This window comes from Stigmatopora nigra, chromosome 9 (genome assembly GCF_051989575.1).
Source record: "Stigmatopora nigra isolate UIUO_SnigA chromosome 9, RoL_Snig_1.1, whole genome shotgun sequence".
NCBI lineage: Eukaryota > Metazoa > Chordata > Actinopteri > Syngnathiformes > Syngnathidae > Stigmatopora > Stigmatopora nigra.
Window position 1 is genome coordinate 2,071,068 of NC_135516.1, and position 15,758 is coordinate 2,086,825.

At 38.5% G+C, this 15,758-nt stretch overlaps 1 protein-coding gene across 3 annotated transcripts in view; it reads right to left on the reverse strand.

The window, feature by feature from the left end:
- LOC144201196 (glutamate decarboxylase 1-like) overlaps positions 1–14,670 on the reverse strand; it is a 39,743-nt gene extending 25,073 nt beyond the window's left edge. The window contains exons 1-6 of one of the 3 annotated variants that reach the window (XM_077723640.1): positions 14,506–14,670; positions 13,651–13,767; positions 12,428–12,484; positions 10,943–11,083; positions 10,008–10,250; positions 8,175–8,265 (exon numbers count right to left, since the gene is read on the reverse strand). In XM_077723640.1, the coding sequence (XP_077579766.1) occupies positions 8,175–8,265; positions 10,008–10,250; positions 10,943–11,083; positions 12,428–12,484; positions 13,651–13,726 (608 nt within the window). In that variant the 5' untranslated portion in view covers positions 13,727–13,767; positions 14,506–14,670. Of the gene's footprint in view, positions 1–4,765; positions 5,055–8,174; positions 8,266–10,007; positions 10,251–10,942; positions 11,084–12,427; positions 12,485–13,650; positions 13,768–14,505 lie in introns of those variants that run through there. The other 2 variants (XM_077723641.1, XM_077723642.1) reach the window with 2 other exon arrangements.
- Between the last annotated feature and the right edge of the window lie 1,088 nt (positions 14,671–15,758).

The following is a 15,758-nucleotide window of genomic DNA, read 5'->3' on the forward strand; positions in this document are numbered from 1 at the left end:
GCAAAATCAGGCTAGAAAAGGGTTTTCGAATGACCTTCCCAAAATCCTGACTCAAACCCATTGAGAACTTGTGGACAATGCTGAAGAAACACATACATGTCAGAAAGCCATCAAATTTAACTGAACTGAACCAATTCTGTCAGGAGGAGTGGTCAAAAATTCAATCAGAAGCTTGCCAGAAGCTTGTAGATGGCTACCTAAAGCACCTAATTGAAGTAAAAATGGCCAAGTGACATGTTACCAAAGGGCGTAGGGACCCTGAGGAGAGGGGGATTCACTTTTGACATCTCGTCAGCTTGAGCCTTCGGGTCGACAGACGTCACTAGCCCTCACTCATTCCCAAATCGCGCATGAGTGGCTCCACCTGCCATGCCCTGGAAACGGCTTCAGCTGGCAGACAAAACCTCATTGCGCTTATCGGGCAGAAGGAGCCCGCACCCTCTTTAGGGAAATCCTTCTAGGAGATTTGCACTCCAATCAAAGCATGAAGGCTCTGGCAGCAGGGAGCTGGGTGATGTCCTTGGCAGATGAGTTCTAGTGTGGACCAATGGCACAGGCATCAAGTCGGCGGACAGAAATGGACGGCGACATAGGGCTGATTACAAGTCAACTGCGGACTGGAGAGGAATGGGCACCGCCAGTCTTTCATAGCCCCTGTAACACCAGATGAACAATGAACCAAAATAAAACCTCCATACTGGCTCGGTCGTCGGCCAGGATAAAAAGGGCCACGCTTTCCGTCATGTATTGGGGCGGGAGTGTCAAGTTGGCTACTGATGCGACCATAAACGATAAAACCAAAAGTGTAACAAACGTAGCAAGAAAAATACGGTCAACAGACCTAATCAGTATTGGTACATGGAATGTCCGGACTCTTGCCCAGGTAGGCAAGATTCATGAGCTCACCCACAGCCTTTTAAACTACCACTAGCACATTATTGGACTTTGCGAAGTCAGATGGAAAAATCAAGGTGTGCATCAAACCGAAGATCAACATGTACTCTACTACAGTGGTGAATCGGACGTACACCAGCGTGGCGTTTGCTTCTTAGTTAACAAGAGTGTAAAAGACTCAATTCTTGGGTGCCTACAAATCTCAAGCAGACTTATATCCATCCACCTGCGAGCATCGCCGTTCAATATGACGGTTATCCAGGTTTATGCTCCCACGAGTGATGCTAGCGATGACATAGCTGAGGAATTTTATTCTCAAATACAGGATACTGTCAACTCTACTGACAAGAAAGATATTATCATCATACAAGGGGATTGGAATGCCAAGGTTGGTGTAGATGCAATCGAGGACTGGGGAAACCATTGTGGACCCTCCTGCAATTTAACAACTAACGTGCGTGGACTACGCCTACTTAAGTTCGCCAGTCTCAATGATATGGTGCTGGCTAATACCCTTGGCACACACAAAGATTCAAGACGATGTACGTGGCATGCCCCCAATGGCATGCGTCACCAAATCGACTATATCCTGGTGCCAAATCGCTTCATGTCAGGTATCAATAGAGCCACAGCGTGCACTTTCCCAGGTGCAGATGTGGGAAGCGACCACGACCTGGTGCTTCTGAACTTCAGAGTCAGACTGAGAAGGATTGCAAAGGCCAAGAGCTCCAGAATTAAGTTTAATCTGGACCGACTGAAGTCCCCTGACATACTGGAAGCATTTCAAGCAAAAATTGGCGGCAAGTTCTCAGCAATGTTGGAACTTGATGATAGCCTGGAAGGGTTAACCACCAATTTCAACTCTGTGATGGTCAAAAGCGCAACCAATATACTGGGAATTCATCGCAGGAAATAGAAGCCATGGGTCACAGACGAGATTCTAGATCTGTGCGACACACGTAAAGCATTGAAAAGGTCTATCAACACAGCAAACGGTGCAACGGAATACAAAGCGGTCAACAGAACGATCAGACTCCACATGATCAAGGCTAAAGAAGATTGGATCAACCAACAGTGTTTGGAAGTCGAATCTAGCCTTAGAGGTAACAATAGCAAGAAGGCTTTCCAAATCGTGAAGGATCTGACCATACGGAAAAAGACCAGAGTAAATTCGATCAAGGACAAAAATGGACATTGCCTCACCGAAAGCCAAGATATTCTGAAGCGCTGGACTGAATACTGTTCGGACCTACATGCTAGCAAAGTAATGCTCAAGGTCATCCCGAATAGACTGCAACCCCAAGCTGAAGCAATTATTGCCGAATAACAAGCTGGCTTCCGTAAAGGAAGATCCACTGCTGAACAAATCTTCAATCTTCAAGTGCTGTATGAAAAGTATGATCAACATCAGAGAGATATATACCATGTGTTTATCGACTTCAAGAAAGCGTTCGACAGGGTATGGCACGATGCACTGTGGGCGACAATGAACAAATACAACATGGGCTCAAAGGTCACCAAGATCATACAGGAACTGTACGCCAAAGCTAGCAGCGCAGTACTTGTGCAAGGTTTAGTAGGCGACTGGTTCCACACCCAGGTTCGCGTACGACAGGGATGTCTGTTATCCCCCACACTGTTCAACATACTTCTTGAGCCAATCATGACGGATGCACTTGACGACCATGTTGGTTCAGTCAGCATTGGTGGCCGAGTGGTCACCAACCTCAGATTTGCAGATGATATCGAATTGATCACAGGTTCTGAACTCGAACTAGCCGATCTTGTGGCTCGCCTTGACAAAGCAGCAGCAAGATATGGCATGAAGATCAGCGCTGAGAAAACGAAAATCATGACGAACAGTGTTAGGCTTATGATGAGCAAGATTGCAGTAAACGGCTCCCAGCTAGAAACTGTGAAGCAGTTTAAATACCTTGGATCGACCATCAGTAACGAAGGCTCCAAGGCTGAAGTCTTGGCTCGTGCAGCTCAAACTTTAGTAGCACTGGCCAAACTGAAACCGATATGGAGAGACAAATCCATCAACCTCCGCAGCAAACTCAAGCTGCTGCGTGACCTCGTCCTGTCAATTTTCCTCTACGCAAGTGAGACGTGGACGTTGACTGCTGAGCTTCAAAGGAGAATACAAGCATTGGAAATGAAATGCTACAGAACGGTTCTCGGTATCACCTACAGAGACCAAGTAACAAACGATGAAATTCGGGGTCTAATTACTGCTGATGTAGACAAGCATGAAGACCTCCTGTCAATCGTAAAGAAGAAGAAGCTCAAGTGGTACGGCCATGTCGTCAGGGGTAATGGACTTTCCAAAGTCATTCTCCAAGGAAATGTCAGTGGCAAACAAAGACGAGGTCCCCAGAGGAAATTGTGGACGGACAATATCAAGGAGTGGACGGGATATGGCCTCAACGCAACGCAATCAGTCGCCCGCGACCGAGAGAAATGGAGACAAATGGTTCAAGAATCTTCATCACGGTGCCCCTGGTGGGTTACGGGACCGTAACGTATGTATACTTTTGACCTAGCAGATCTGATCACTTTTTTTCTATTCCTCCTTAATAAAGTCATAAAAGAACCCCTGTTCTTCACAAGTGTATGTAAACTTTTGACCACTACTGTATGTTTGAAATTGCACTAAAATGGGATAAAATCCACTTCCTAGCAGGATTTAGTTATTAAATACAGACACTGGAACTTTTCAGATATCAGAACCGGGCCTGGACTATCATTTCCCCGGGAAAAAGACAGCGATGAACGTCGATATGTCCATATACGACCATACGTGAAATGGCAAAAATTGCACTAAAAAGGGGTGAAATCCACTTCCTAGCAGCATTTATTGATTAACTACAAATACTGTAGCTTTTCAGACATTACAACTGTACCAGGGGGTGATTTCTCTGGCAATGGCGAAACGGCAAAAATTGCACTAAAATGGGGTAAAATCCACTTCCTAGCAGCATTTAGTGCAGGGATGTCAAACTCCCTTTGTTCTGCGGGCCGAATACAGCTTAATTTGAGATCAAGCGGGCCGGACCAGTAAACTCATTGTAAAATTACATAACAATAAGCCCACTTTTTTCCTTTGTATTAGTGACTAATACTAATAATTAGTGCAAAGAATGAGTAAATTATCAAAATGTTTATTAAAAGAATTTTCCTTTTACATTATGAACAAGAGAATAACATAAGAACATAAATAAATGTCAATTCATGTTGTCTGCACGTACTAAAACACTGTCCCCTAGCGGATAATACAAGAACTACAAATTTTAAACACAATTCATATTTTTTTATACAATGCAGATTTCTTCCCCGCCGTACCAAACCACCAGACGGGCCGGATTTAGTGATTAAATACAAACACTGGAGCTTTTCAGATATCAGAACCGGGCCCACAATTGAAATCTTATTTAGGAATATAGCCATATTTTACTCACCAAAAATCTTTTTTAACTGGACACCAGTGGTGGTCCGTGCATTTTCTCGTAGGCCTTCAACAAATAAATCCACCCCTCAAAAACTATTTTATGGCTATAAAACCTCGACTGCAGCTACAGCGGCGACATAAAAAATAATCAATACACAAAAATGGGGTAAAATCCACTTCCTAGAAGCATTTGTTGATTAAATACAAATACTGGAGCTTTTCAAACATTACAACCGTACCAGGGGGTGGTTTCCCTGGGAAAAGACTGTGATGGCGGTCAATGGCGAAACAGCAAAAACTGCACTAAAATCGACTTCCTAGCAGCATTTAGTGATTAAATACAAACACTGGAGCTTTTCAGATATCAGAACAGGGCCCACAATTGAAATATTATTTAGAATATAGCCATATTTTACTCACCAAAAATCCTTTTTAACTGTACACAATATCCATCCTCCTTTTTTTCGTCCTTCTTTTCTATCGCCATCGAAGCCTCGGATAGGCACGGGCAAATGTCCCGGTCAATTTCCTGGGTCTCAAAAATTTTCTAAGTCCAAAAAATGTTCTAAATCCGACCGCCACTTATCTTATGAAGCCACTCCACACCTCCTACACTGCCTAATCCCACTTTGTAATGAGGAAACATCCATTTTAACTGTAATATATCTTGTCCTCAAATATGCTACATCTTCTGCAGGAGAGAAAAACACTTTCTGATTTCTGTTCAAGAGGAGATAGGATAAAGGCTGTGTAGACAAAACAATGAAAGAGGGAGTTATTTCTACAAGTGCTCAAAGAAATGGACATTAAAGTTAAGAAAATTAGTAAATGAAAAAAAAACTAAGAAAATTACATCATGATGAACATAAAGAAAATATTGAAGGAGAAGAACTTGTTCTTATAGAATAAATCCAAAATAGCCTGTTCTTATATTCTGTCTTTCAAATACATTATTTCTCTGACAATAATGATGATGATTACCACAATCAGAAACAACCATTGGTCTTTTGTGCGTGAAAATTACCCGTCAGTCACCTGCCTCTCTCTGGGGAAAGTCCCTAAATACCCTTATTATCATCATCATCATCAAGGGCACTCCTTGTGTAAATGAGTCTCATTTAGTGTGTGTCTTTTAGGTGACTAACTCTCTGTGATACACGCTCTCTTTCTTTCCTGTAATGTGCAGCACGGCCAATCGACTCCGATTGTGTCCGCTGGGGACAAGGTCGTCTGAATGAGCGCTCCTTGGGGAGCTGCAGCAGCCACTTTCCACCATGTGGTATTGCTTTATTGGATTGGATTGGATTGGATAACTTTATTCATCCCGTATTCGGGAAATTACATTGTGGCAGTAGCAAGAGGGTGATTAGACAGAATAAACAGCAAAGCAAAAGCACAAAGTACAAAGCAAATCAAAGTAAATGGAATCATCAAATCATTAAAACATAAAAGCCGCAAAAACACAAAACGAACAAGAGTGGACAAAGCTACCGTGGCCGCCGGCTGCCGCTTAAACAGCGCCATTTTGGTTGTTGGGCCGGGGGACATTGTGTTACAGTGGGCTGCCTAGCTGGCCTGTCCCGCAAAAAAACAGTTCTCAGTGAGTCGGCGGTCAATGGACTGGAAACTACTGATGTATCTGGGACAATCAAAACTGGTGTGTATTGATATTGGTGTGGGTTAAAAATGTGTTTCATAATGATAGTGTGCAAAATCCTCTGTGTAACCATGTCGTCTTTGTAAAGGGTTTGAATACATTACTATTGTTATGAGAAATGGTATACCTTAAGTGTCTCAATCTGTGTTGATTATCTCTAAATTTATCTTTTTTTTCTGAGCCAGATGTGTAAAATATATGACAATTGAAATATTCTGAATACATTGTACTATACATTTCACAAAACATTATAGATACTTGTCCGAGAGCACTCGGAAATATTTGCTCTTGGACAGTGGCTCTGAAGTATTTTATAGGAAGTATGTTTTGCTTTACAAGTGCCACCATTGTGTCCCAACATTAAAATACAGTTGTAAATACAGTTGTAAATAAGGCCAAGGTTTTTTTTTCTTTCTGAAGATCCAGGTTAAACATAAACACTGCACTTAGATTTTGTGGGAAACATTGTAATTGTAACGATGGAAAAGTGATAAGCACACGAGGCTCAGTTCTGAGATGAAAGATTCAAACCAAGGTTCTGACTTTCCTGTATGGAGATTGCATGTTTTCCCTGTGCCTGTGTGGACTTTCTCCGGTACTCAGGTTTAAAACAGTTCTACCATTAGATCTCTTTGACAGCCAGAAATCATGCTTATTTGGAGGTGGCCAGATATTTATTTTCCACTCTAATATGGAAATAAATTCTCTAAAAATCAAACAATGGGATTTTCTGTTTTAATTTTCCACATTCTGTCTCTCATGGTTGACCCTGACAATTACAAGCCTCTCTAATTTTTCAAGTAGGAGAACATGCACAATTTGTGGTTGACTAAATACTTATTTTCCCCACTGTATGCGTGTGTGAACAGAATTTTAGTTTGATGAACACCAACAAAGCACCCCACAGATCCCAGAGGAGTGATGAACACCTCAGATATTTTCTGAGAAATGCCACAACAGGATTACTGTTGGGTTTATTCTGTAATACTATTATATATGTGTGCATTTAATCATTTTTGTATGTGAACTTCTTCAAATTGTCTATATGTATATATATATACATACACACACATATTTCTATATATATATATATATATATATATATATATATATATATATATATATATATATATATATATATATATATATATATATATATATATATATATATATATATATATATATATATATATATATATATATATATATATATATATATATATATATATATATATATATATATATATATATATATATATATATATATATATATATATATATATATATATATATATATATATATATATATATATATATATATATATATATATATAAATATATATATATAAATATATATATATAAATATATATATAAATATATATATATATAAATATATATATAAATATATATATAAATATATATATAAATATATATATAAATATATATATAAATATATATATAAATATATATATAAATATATATATAAATATATATATAAATATATATATATATATATATATATATATATATATATATATATATATATATATATATATATATATATATATATATATATATATATATATATATATATATATATATATATATATATATATATATATATATATATATATATATATATATACATATATATAACCTATTATCTTTTAATATTATTATTGTTATTTGGTATTTTTATATTTGTTTTATTTTTCATTAAAGCAATAAAACGTCTTCATCATTTATTCCCAATTTTCCATGTGAACCATACAGAGTAGGTTTTTCAGATTTAGCAAAGGGCAATTCCTTGTGGTGTTAGAAAATGTGGCACAATTGTTTTTATTAGGAGCCAACATGTGTTTTGGTGTGTCTATGCTTGCATACGGTGTGAAGATGTTGTGGTTCCTGCCCTCTATCAAACTACGCTTCAATGTAACTGTGACATGCGATCAATATGCAATCTAACCACCCCTGGGGCAGGAGAAATTGCAATACACAGAGCAGCTTGATAAGTCTATCAACTCAGGTCTCTACGGGAATAAAAACAAAAAATACATTTACAATGACTGGTAGTGTTGCCGTGTGACTTACAAATGGTATATTTTGATAAGGCATGCAGTCGGGGGTGTCCACTAATAGTACCAAACAAAAGACAAGAGTGAAAGACTTACATGTTGGTGTTGGCAGTGGAGGTGAGCCACTCTCCTGCCAGGCCAATAATGTCCAAACCTGAGGACAACTGGTTGAAGAAGCGAGGGTGACCTAAGAAGGATACACAAAACCATGAAACTCATCCTGGACTTCAGGCGAAAAAAGACCACTCCGTTCTGCTGATCTAATTCGGACTACTAATTTTCAATTTCTTATTTATTGATTATTTTTATATATGTTTGTTTTTGTTATTTGTGTACTACATGGTGTAATCTTTAAATTTCATTTTACTTGTATAATGACAATAAAAGTGATCAATTCAATTCATTTTATATAGTATAACACACTACATTATGCTGCTGCTAGCGCCTTTGGGAAAGCTATTCCAAACCTAAATAAATTGCTGTACCACTGTGGAAACAATGATGTAATGTGACAGCAATTTATATTCAAGGCGCATGCACACAGCCAGCCTAAAAAAGCCTCTAGCCTAAAGGCAGTCATGGATATAGATGGCATGTAAATGTGGTTTCAGTATTCACCTGTATAAGCTGCATTTTAAATGACAAATTGACAGTTGTACTACAGATCATAGTGGTGTGAAACTGGACCGGAGCATATTGACTAGTATTGTTGGTACAGTTGTGCTCTTAGATATTTTTACGTTCAATCTTCTCACTCAGAATATCTCGTATATTTTCCATGGTAATTCGAATCGACTTGGTATGAATCTGAAAAAAACAACAAAATGTGATTTGAAATAAGAGAATTATATCTTTTTTGACTCATTTACTTCTGTTTGATGTTTCAACTGATTGGACATTGTGCTGTTCCTTATGATGTCTGTCACACTGTCCTTTCGGAGACAGTCGAAAAAAATAATTTTACGATGGTCCTCTTTATCAGAGTGGACAAATAATATGAATGTCCTTTTTCAGCAGTATTTAGCATTATCTCTAGCCATCTCATCTCATTTTCTGAACCGATTTATCTTCATTAGGGTCGCAGGGGGTGCTGGAGCCTATCTCAGCTGACCCTGGGCCTAACACCTTGAATTGGTAGGCAGCCGATCGCAGGGCACATGGAGACGGACAACCATGCACACTCGCACCTATACCTAGAGCATGTGGGCGGAAACTGGACTACCCAGAAGAAAACCACGCAGGCTCGGGGGAACATGCAAACTCTACACAGTTGGACATGACCTGGATTTGAACCTTATTTTGCATTGTGAAAATTGTTTATTATATATATATATATATATATATATATATATATATATATATATATATATATATATATATATATATATATATATATATATATATATATATATATATATATATATATATATATATATATATATATATATATATATATATATATATATATATATATATATATATATATATATATATATATATATATATATATATATATATATATATATAAATCCCAAAAATATCCCAATTAGTATAAATATATTAGTAAATATTCCTGGAGTCTAACCAGCTGCTTTCGGACCAGACGCAAGGGACATCATGAATTAGTGGCCAGCCAATCGCAAGGCACAAAGAGAGATACAACCATTCACGCTCACACTCATACCTAGGAGCAATTTAGAGTATTCAGTCAGCCTACCATGCATGTGCTTGGAATGCGGGAGTAAACCGGAGTACTTGAAGAAAACACATGCAGGAGAATAAGCAAACTCCACACAGGTGGACCAACTTAGATTTGAAATTAGGACACCCACTATTAGGCCGACGTGCTAACCACTTGCGCCGACGGGCCGCCCGTAAAAAAAATGCCCAGTAAAATAAAATGTACATGTAATGCATGCATGTTTTTACCTGTACGGATGCCGTATTTAAGTGTGTCCCTACAGTCAACCAGGATCTGCTCAAGAGATTCGGGTTGATCAGACAGCTCCAGGTTGAAGCCCTCCATTCCTTCTAGGAGTTGATGAGGGTGGTGGAAGTCCAAGACCTTGGTGGAGCGGTCGAACGTTTTCTTCACATAGTTGGTAAGGATGTCAACCACCTCCAGTAAAAATTGCATGGTCGGTTCATCTCCATTTTTTGCAGGCAACAGATCTCAAAACAGAATGCAAATATATTTGTAAATTTTGAGGATTTTAGTATTTTCTAATCAAATGTCATGAGCATGGGAAAAGATGACAGTAGATTTTATTTTTCATTCATTCATCTTCCGTACCACAAATACTCGTAAGGGTCGTGGGGGTTGCTGGAGCCTATCCCAGCGGACTTCGGATGAAAGTCAGACCACAAACCTACACTGATTGCCAGTCAGCCGTAGGGCACACAGAGAGACATAGGACCTTTCACATTCACTATAAAACTGCCACCAGAAGAAATCAAGCCCACGCCTGCCTGCACTGAAGTCAGGCGAGTGAACCACAACACCATCATGGGGCAGATTTAATTTTGTTTTCATAATCTTAATTTGATTTAAATTAATATGAATGAATTGAAATTTCACATTTAGAAAATGCATGCCACTCCTTTAGGTATATTGTAAAGCTGCACTGCATTAAATGAGGCACAATTAAAAAGGTTTACAATTTTGAACACTTGGGAGATCTATATTTTATTTTCATATCATACCGAATTATACATTTTTATTAAGCCATTTGCTTCTTGCAATTAGTATTTCCTCATTTTGGAACCAGCAGTGTAGAATTCCCCAAAAATGTGTTTTGTTAACAATATTAATGGTTTTGATTGGTAATACATTGTTTTAAATTTGTCTCTATAGTGATTCTTACCTCGAGCAAATAGGTTCGAGAAGTCTGTCTCGGTGCGTCGGAATCGGGCGTCCCTGTCGCTGTTGTCACAAGAAACCAGGTTCTTTTGACCTACTCTTGTTCTACCTTTCTCCTCCAGATTGTTGTTCTTCTGCAGGAAACCTAGGGTGTTGCATGGGGAAGTACACGAATTGTCACCAAACATTTCCATCGTACAATGTTTTAAAATATCTTAACTATTTGTGTATTCTAAAGCAAAATGGTGCGTTACTGGTTGTTTAAAAATCAAAATATTTCTGGTGAAGGCCAAACCAAATTTAGGCTATATAGAAGACCACACCCACGCAAGCCCTCCCCCAACCTGTGCATAACGAGTGTTAATGAAGGTTAGTCAGAACCAAGGCATATAAGCCTGTGTAACAATTGATCCACCCCCTGTTCAAAGGCCCTAAAGGCTGGTGAAGTGCTAAATTTAGAAGGTAAAACGAAAAATAAATGCAAGCATTGTATATCAAAAGCTGTCACATATTTCTTTCTATTCATGCAATTTATATGAAGAAAAATATGATCTTATATTTTTAACATATACATTCTAAAGTAATCGGTGGCATGAAGCTCTGATTCCATTCAAGCGTAATTTTATAATAATTTGTGGCAATGCATTCATCAATCACTGATGTATCCATTGTTTGTTCCTTGGAAAATGTTGTGAGTTTCAATTATTAGTTGACAATTACAGCCATTCCTACAATGGTTACTTCTTTAAAAAAAAAAAAATTAAAGCGTAAGTAGGAAAAAGAATTACTACACAATTCAGTAAATGTCCACCCACACAAACTTAACTGATCATTTTTATCATGCATATAATAAATGCGACCCTGCATGCTTCATAACATATATTTCCTTTGCTGAACGTGCCTGGAAAATGGAAAAGACATATGAGGATCAGGGTGCGGTCAGAGTGGGTGAGAACAGCTCTCATCATCAGACCCACAGGGTAATGTCCACTGACCTTTCCAAGATGGTAACACACTGTGACAGTTTTGTTCTCACAGCCTACAGTGGCCTATTTTAGAAGACAGTGACTTGGCTGCGAACAGCGACCCACAGGACTATGTAACATTTTTGAACGTCCACATGGCACAATTTAATAAGCTCCTATCACATATTGCACATTATTAATGCGTCAATGTACTCACTATACATAATAATGAGGCACAGTATGGCTTATGTTTGACTCCCTGTCCTATAAGGAGCAGTTACCCATGAAATTAATGCGCAAAATAGTTCAAGAAAAAGTTGATTCAAAAAATTACAATGGATCAAAGCTAATTTTAAAACTACATTGTAATCGCACTTTCATGTTATTTCGAATGTTTATAGGGTTGCAGGGTTATTCTTACGAAACGTTCCAACTTAAATATACATTCTTTGAAAGAAATCTGCCGGACATCGGGAACCACCTCAAGGACACGGCCATCATATTTACAGAATGAAAAAACTTACCACACATCCTCATGCCCAGTTTCCGTGTACAGCCATGCATCCACGCATATTCGTAGGCTAAAACAGAATAGACCTTTAATATTGTGACGTACGGCAGCGAAAAAAAGAAAATTTGGCCAAACAGCGCAAGCGTGAGGCAGGGTTAACGGAGTTTTGATCATCGGACTCGATGAATTCAAATGTTCTTCTTTTATCTCTGTAAATCATTTGTCGGAGTTCTGTGCTGCACCCCCCCCCCCCTAAATTCATGACATTGTAGATCGCTATTTTAACGAAATTATTTTGTTCTATAAGTGGATTATTCATATATTTTTGAGAATTACGGTATTAAATATTGGAAAAATCATAACATTTCCGTCTCGTAGGCCAAATCAATCGCGACCGCTGGCTCACATCCCACACCCACACAAATCCCAGCTGACTCAAGGCCAAAGGCAGGGGACACCCTGAATCAGTGGCCAGGCGATTGCAGGGTACTAGGAGACAGACAACATTATCTCACTCTCTGTGCAATATTTTAGAATTTGTGCAATATTTCAGAATCTGTGCAATATTTCAGAATCTGTGCAATATTTCAGGATCTGTGCAATATTTCAGAATCTGTGCAATATTTCAGAACCTGTGCAATATTTCAGAATCTGTGCAATATTTCAGAATCTGTGCAATATTTTAGAAGCTAGCTCGGGATGTGACTTTTTTTTAACTTTTGTACTACTATTTATGTTTTTTTTTAACTGGGAAAACACTGTGAAAAGCTTGGAGTAGTACCACCAATTTCGTTATACGCAGCTGTGTATGATGAGAATAAAGGCTTTTGATTGATTTTGATTGACACTCGCACCTATACCTAGGGGCAATTTAGAGTATCTTTTTCTTAATTTTTTCTATGTGACATTATTATGTCCTCACCCCACGCACTACTCCACTCTGACAGACAGACGGACGAACAGACATCCCGGTAGTCGCACAGTCAGCTGTGATGGCTCTGTAATTAACCGCAGTGATTAACGACGGAGCTCAAACAGCAAATGACCTGGACAGGAGTCGCTACCCGCCAGACGGAAAAGCAGGGGTGACGGCAGAGGCAACGGGAGGGAGTGGGGTGCGCTTTTAGCAAGTCACCCTTATACTGGCAGTTGCAGCCATGCATACACAGCATCTACTTAATTCTAGATGTGAGAGACCATTGGGGCCGATATTGCCAGGTCTTATAAATGACATACTTGCTGATGAGCCTCTTAAATCGGAGGTGTTGGTGTCCTGGTCTCCGCCGGTGGCTCGAGGCTCTGATGTGGCCATCACTCTTTGTTTAATTGATTTCCAAGAATGCTGTGATTCAACTGCAAACAATGCAGATGATTTGGAAATAAATGTCACTTTATCACACATGTAAAAATATATTAAGTAAGTTAACCTGATGAGTAAGACAATAATAACAATAACAGTAGTTGTAAAACTACTAGTAATAATATTTTTTCTGGGGCTTTGAACAGGAATGATATCATGCTCAATGCCTGGCGGGGTGCTCTAGGATGGGAAATTTGGAAGCACAATTGTGCACTGACACAGCGGACAATAGGAATAGATGCTCGAGGATAAAATGGGTTACATCCATCTCGGGAACGTGCAGCCACATTTTTTTGACTGTATTGGCCATTAAATTCTGTCAGAAATGTCGGTGGAAGTCCGACAGCTTGAAAAAATATAAACTGCATGAGGAAGAAATAAGCAATAAATTAGATTCGCTAGAGAAAATATCAACATTTTGTCAACAAGGACATTGTAGAATAAACAAAGGATAAAATAATGCTAAAATAATATTTTATCTTTAAAATTAAACCTTCATGAATTGCACTTTTTATGCAGTAAGCACATTAAAACGAATTTTGCCAAAAATTTTACACTGTTCGTTTGCAAAAAAACAATGAAGGTGAACTATTTCATTTTCTGTCATTTAGTATAATGTATTTTCCCTTCCAATCAACCTGATGCATATACAAATTCTTCTTAACTAAAACCCTTGCAATTAAAACAAGACGCACTACGAGTGTCAGTGGGAATCAAAGCCAACGTTTTACCCGCATGAAGGAGCACCCACAGGTAGTAGAATTCCAAAAAGTGGACGCTGAAGGTGCAGATGTTTGGAGGCGTCAATAATATCCTCGAGGGTGCACAAGTGAGCAGTCTCCCTTAAGAATACTTTGATGCCTTATTTATATGGAAGCTGCGGCTACCCATTGGTCTGTTCACACACACACGTGCGCACACCCAGCTACGCATTTTGTCATGCACGCGAGCATGCACACATTTATGAATCACAACTACACCCTCACCTCAATCTGATGACTCAGAAGGCCAATGCACATGAGCAATCAGTTGAGAAGTAAATATAAAATTTTATTTAAGAAATTCAAACGAGGAACGTTCCACCACAAGTGTGAAGACTGTCATGATTGCCTCAAGTGCATGGTGAGAGAGAACCCAGGATCCGTCAGTGGTGGTAAATTAACACAAACAAATTTAAATGAACTTGGATTACAATGCAGAAACACTCAAAAACATGTTTAATCTAACCCAACACTAAGCTTAATTCTAATTTAGTTTAACATTTTGATATCTTTCTTCTGCTGGCCGGGTTGGCTCTGTTTGCCACGCCTCCACCCTGAGTTTCCGATACAACCTTCGATGGTAGTTTGCTTTTGTATTCCCTTCAAAATACCCGAAAATTATGCACACAAATGTCCTCACAATAGGATAACGCACGACCACTTGTCAACGATTAGTATATAAAACCCGAATCAGCAATCACCTCAACAGGAAAAAAAAACACTGAAAAAATGCAACGCTCCGCCCAGTGCTCGCAGAGACATTACAAAGAGCAGTATGGGCCGTCAGGGCCTTCAAGGCCGTCTCTGCTGGCCTAAAAAATATCTGAATCATATATTATATTTTGTCCATCAAGACATGCTTTTTTCAATACTACAGAACAACAAACTGAGTGTAGTTTTGTCTTGCAAGAACAAAGGAGTTTTGTGACACAGTTGACTGCCATAAGAAATATCTGAATCAATTATCATATTTTGTCCATCAATACTTAAAAATACACTACTGAAAATTTCCAAACTGTTTATTAGCTTCCTTTCATTGCTTTCCCCCTGGTTGCACTGCTTCCAGATGTGTGCTTTCATATTGAAGCTTTTAACCAATCACATTTCAGCCATTATTTGTTGCCAGGGTGAGAAATCTGCCCCAAGGCCTTCACAATGAGGTCTGCGGGCTCTGCTGCATTAAACAAGCGTTTATAAGATTGTTGCTTTAAATAATCAGAATT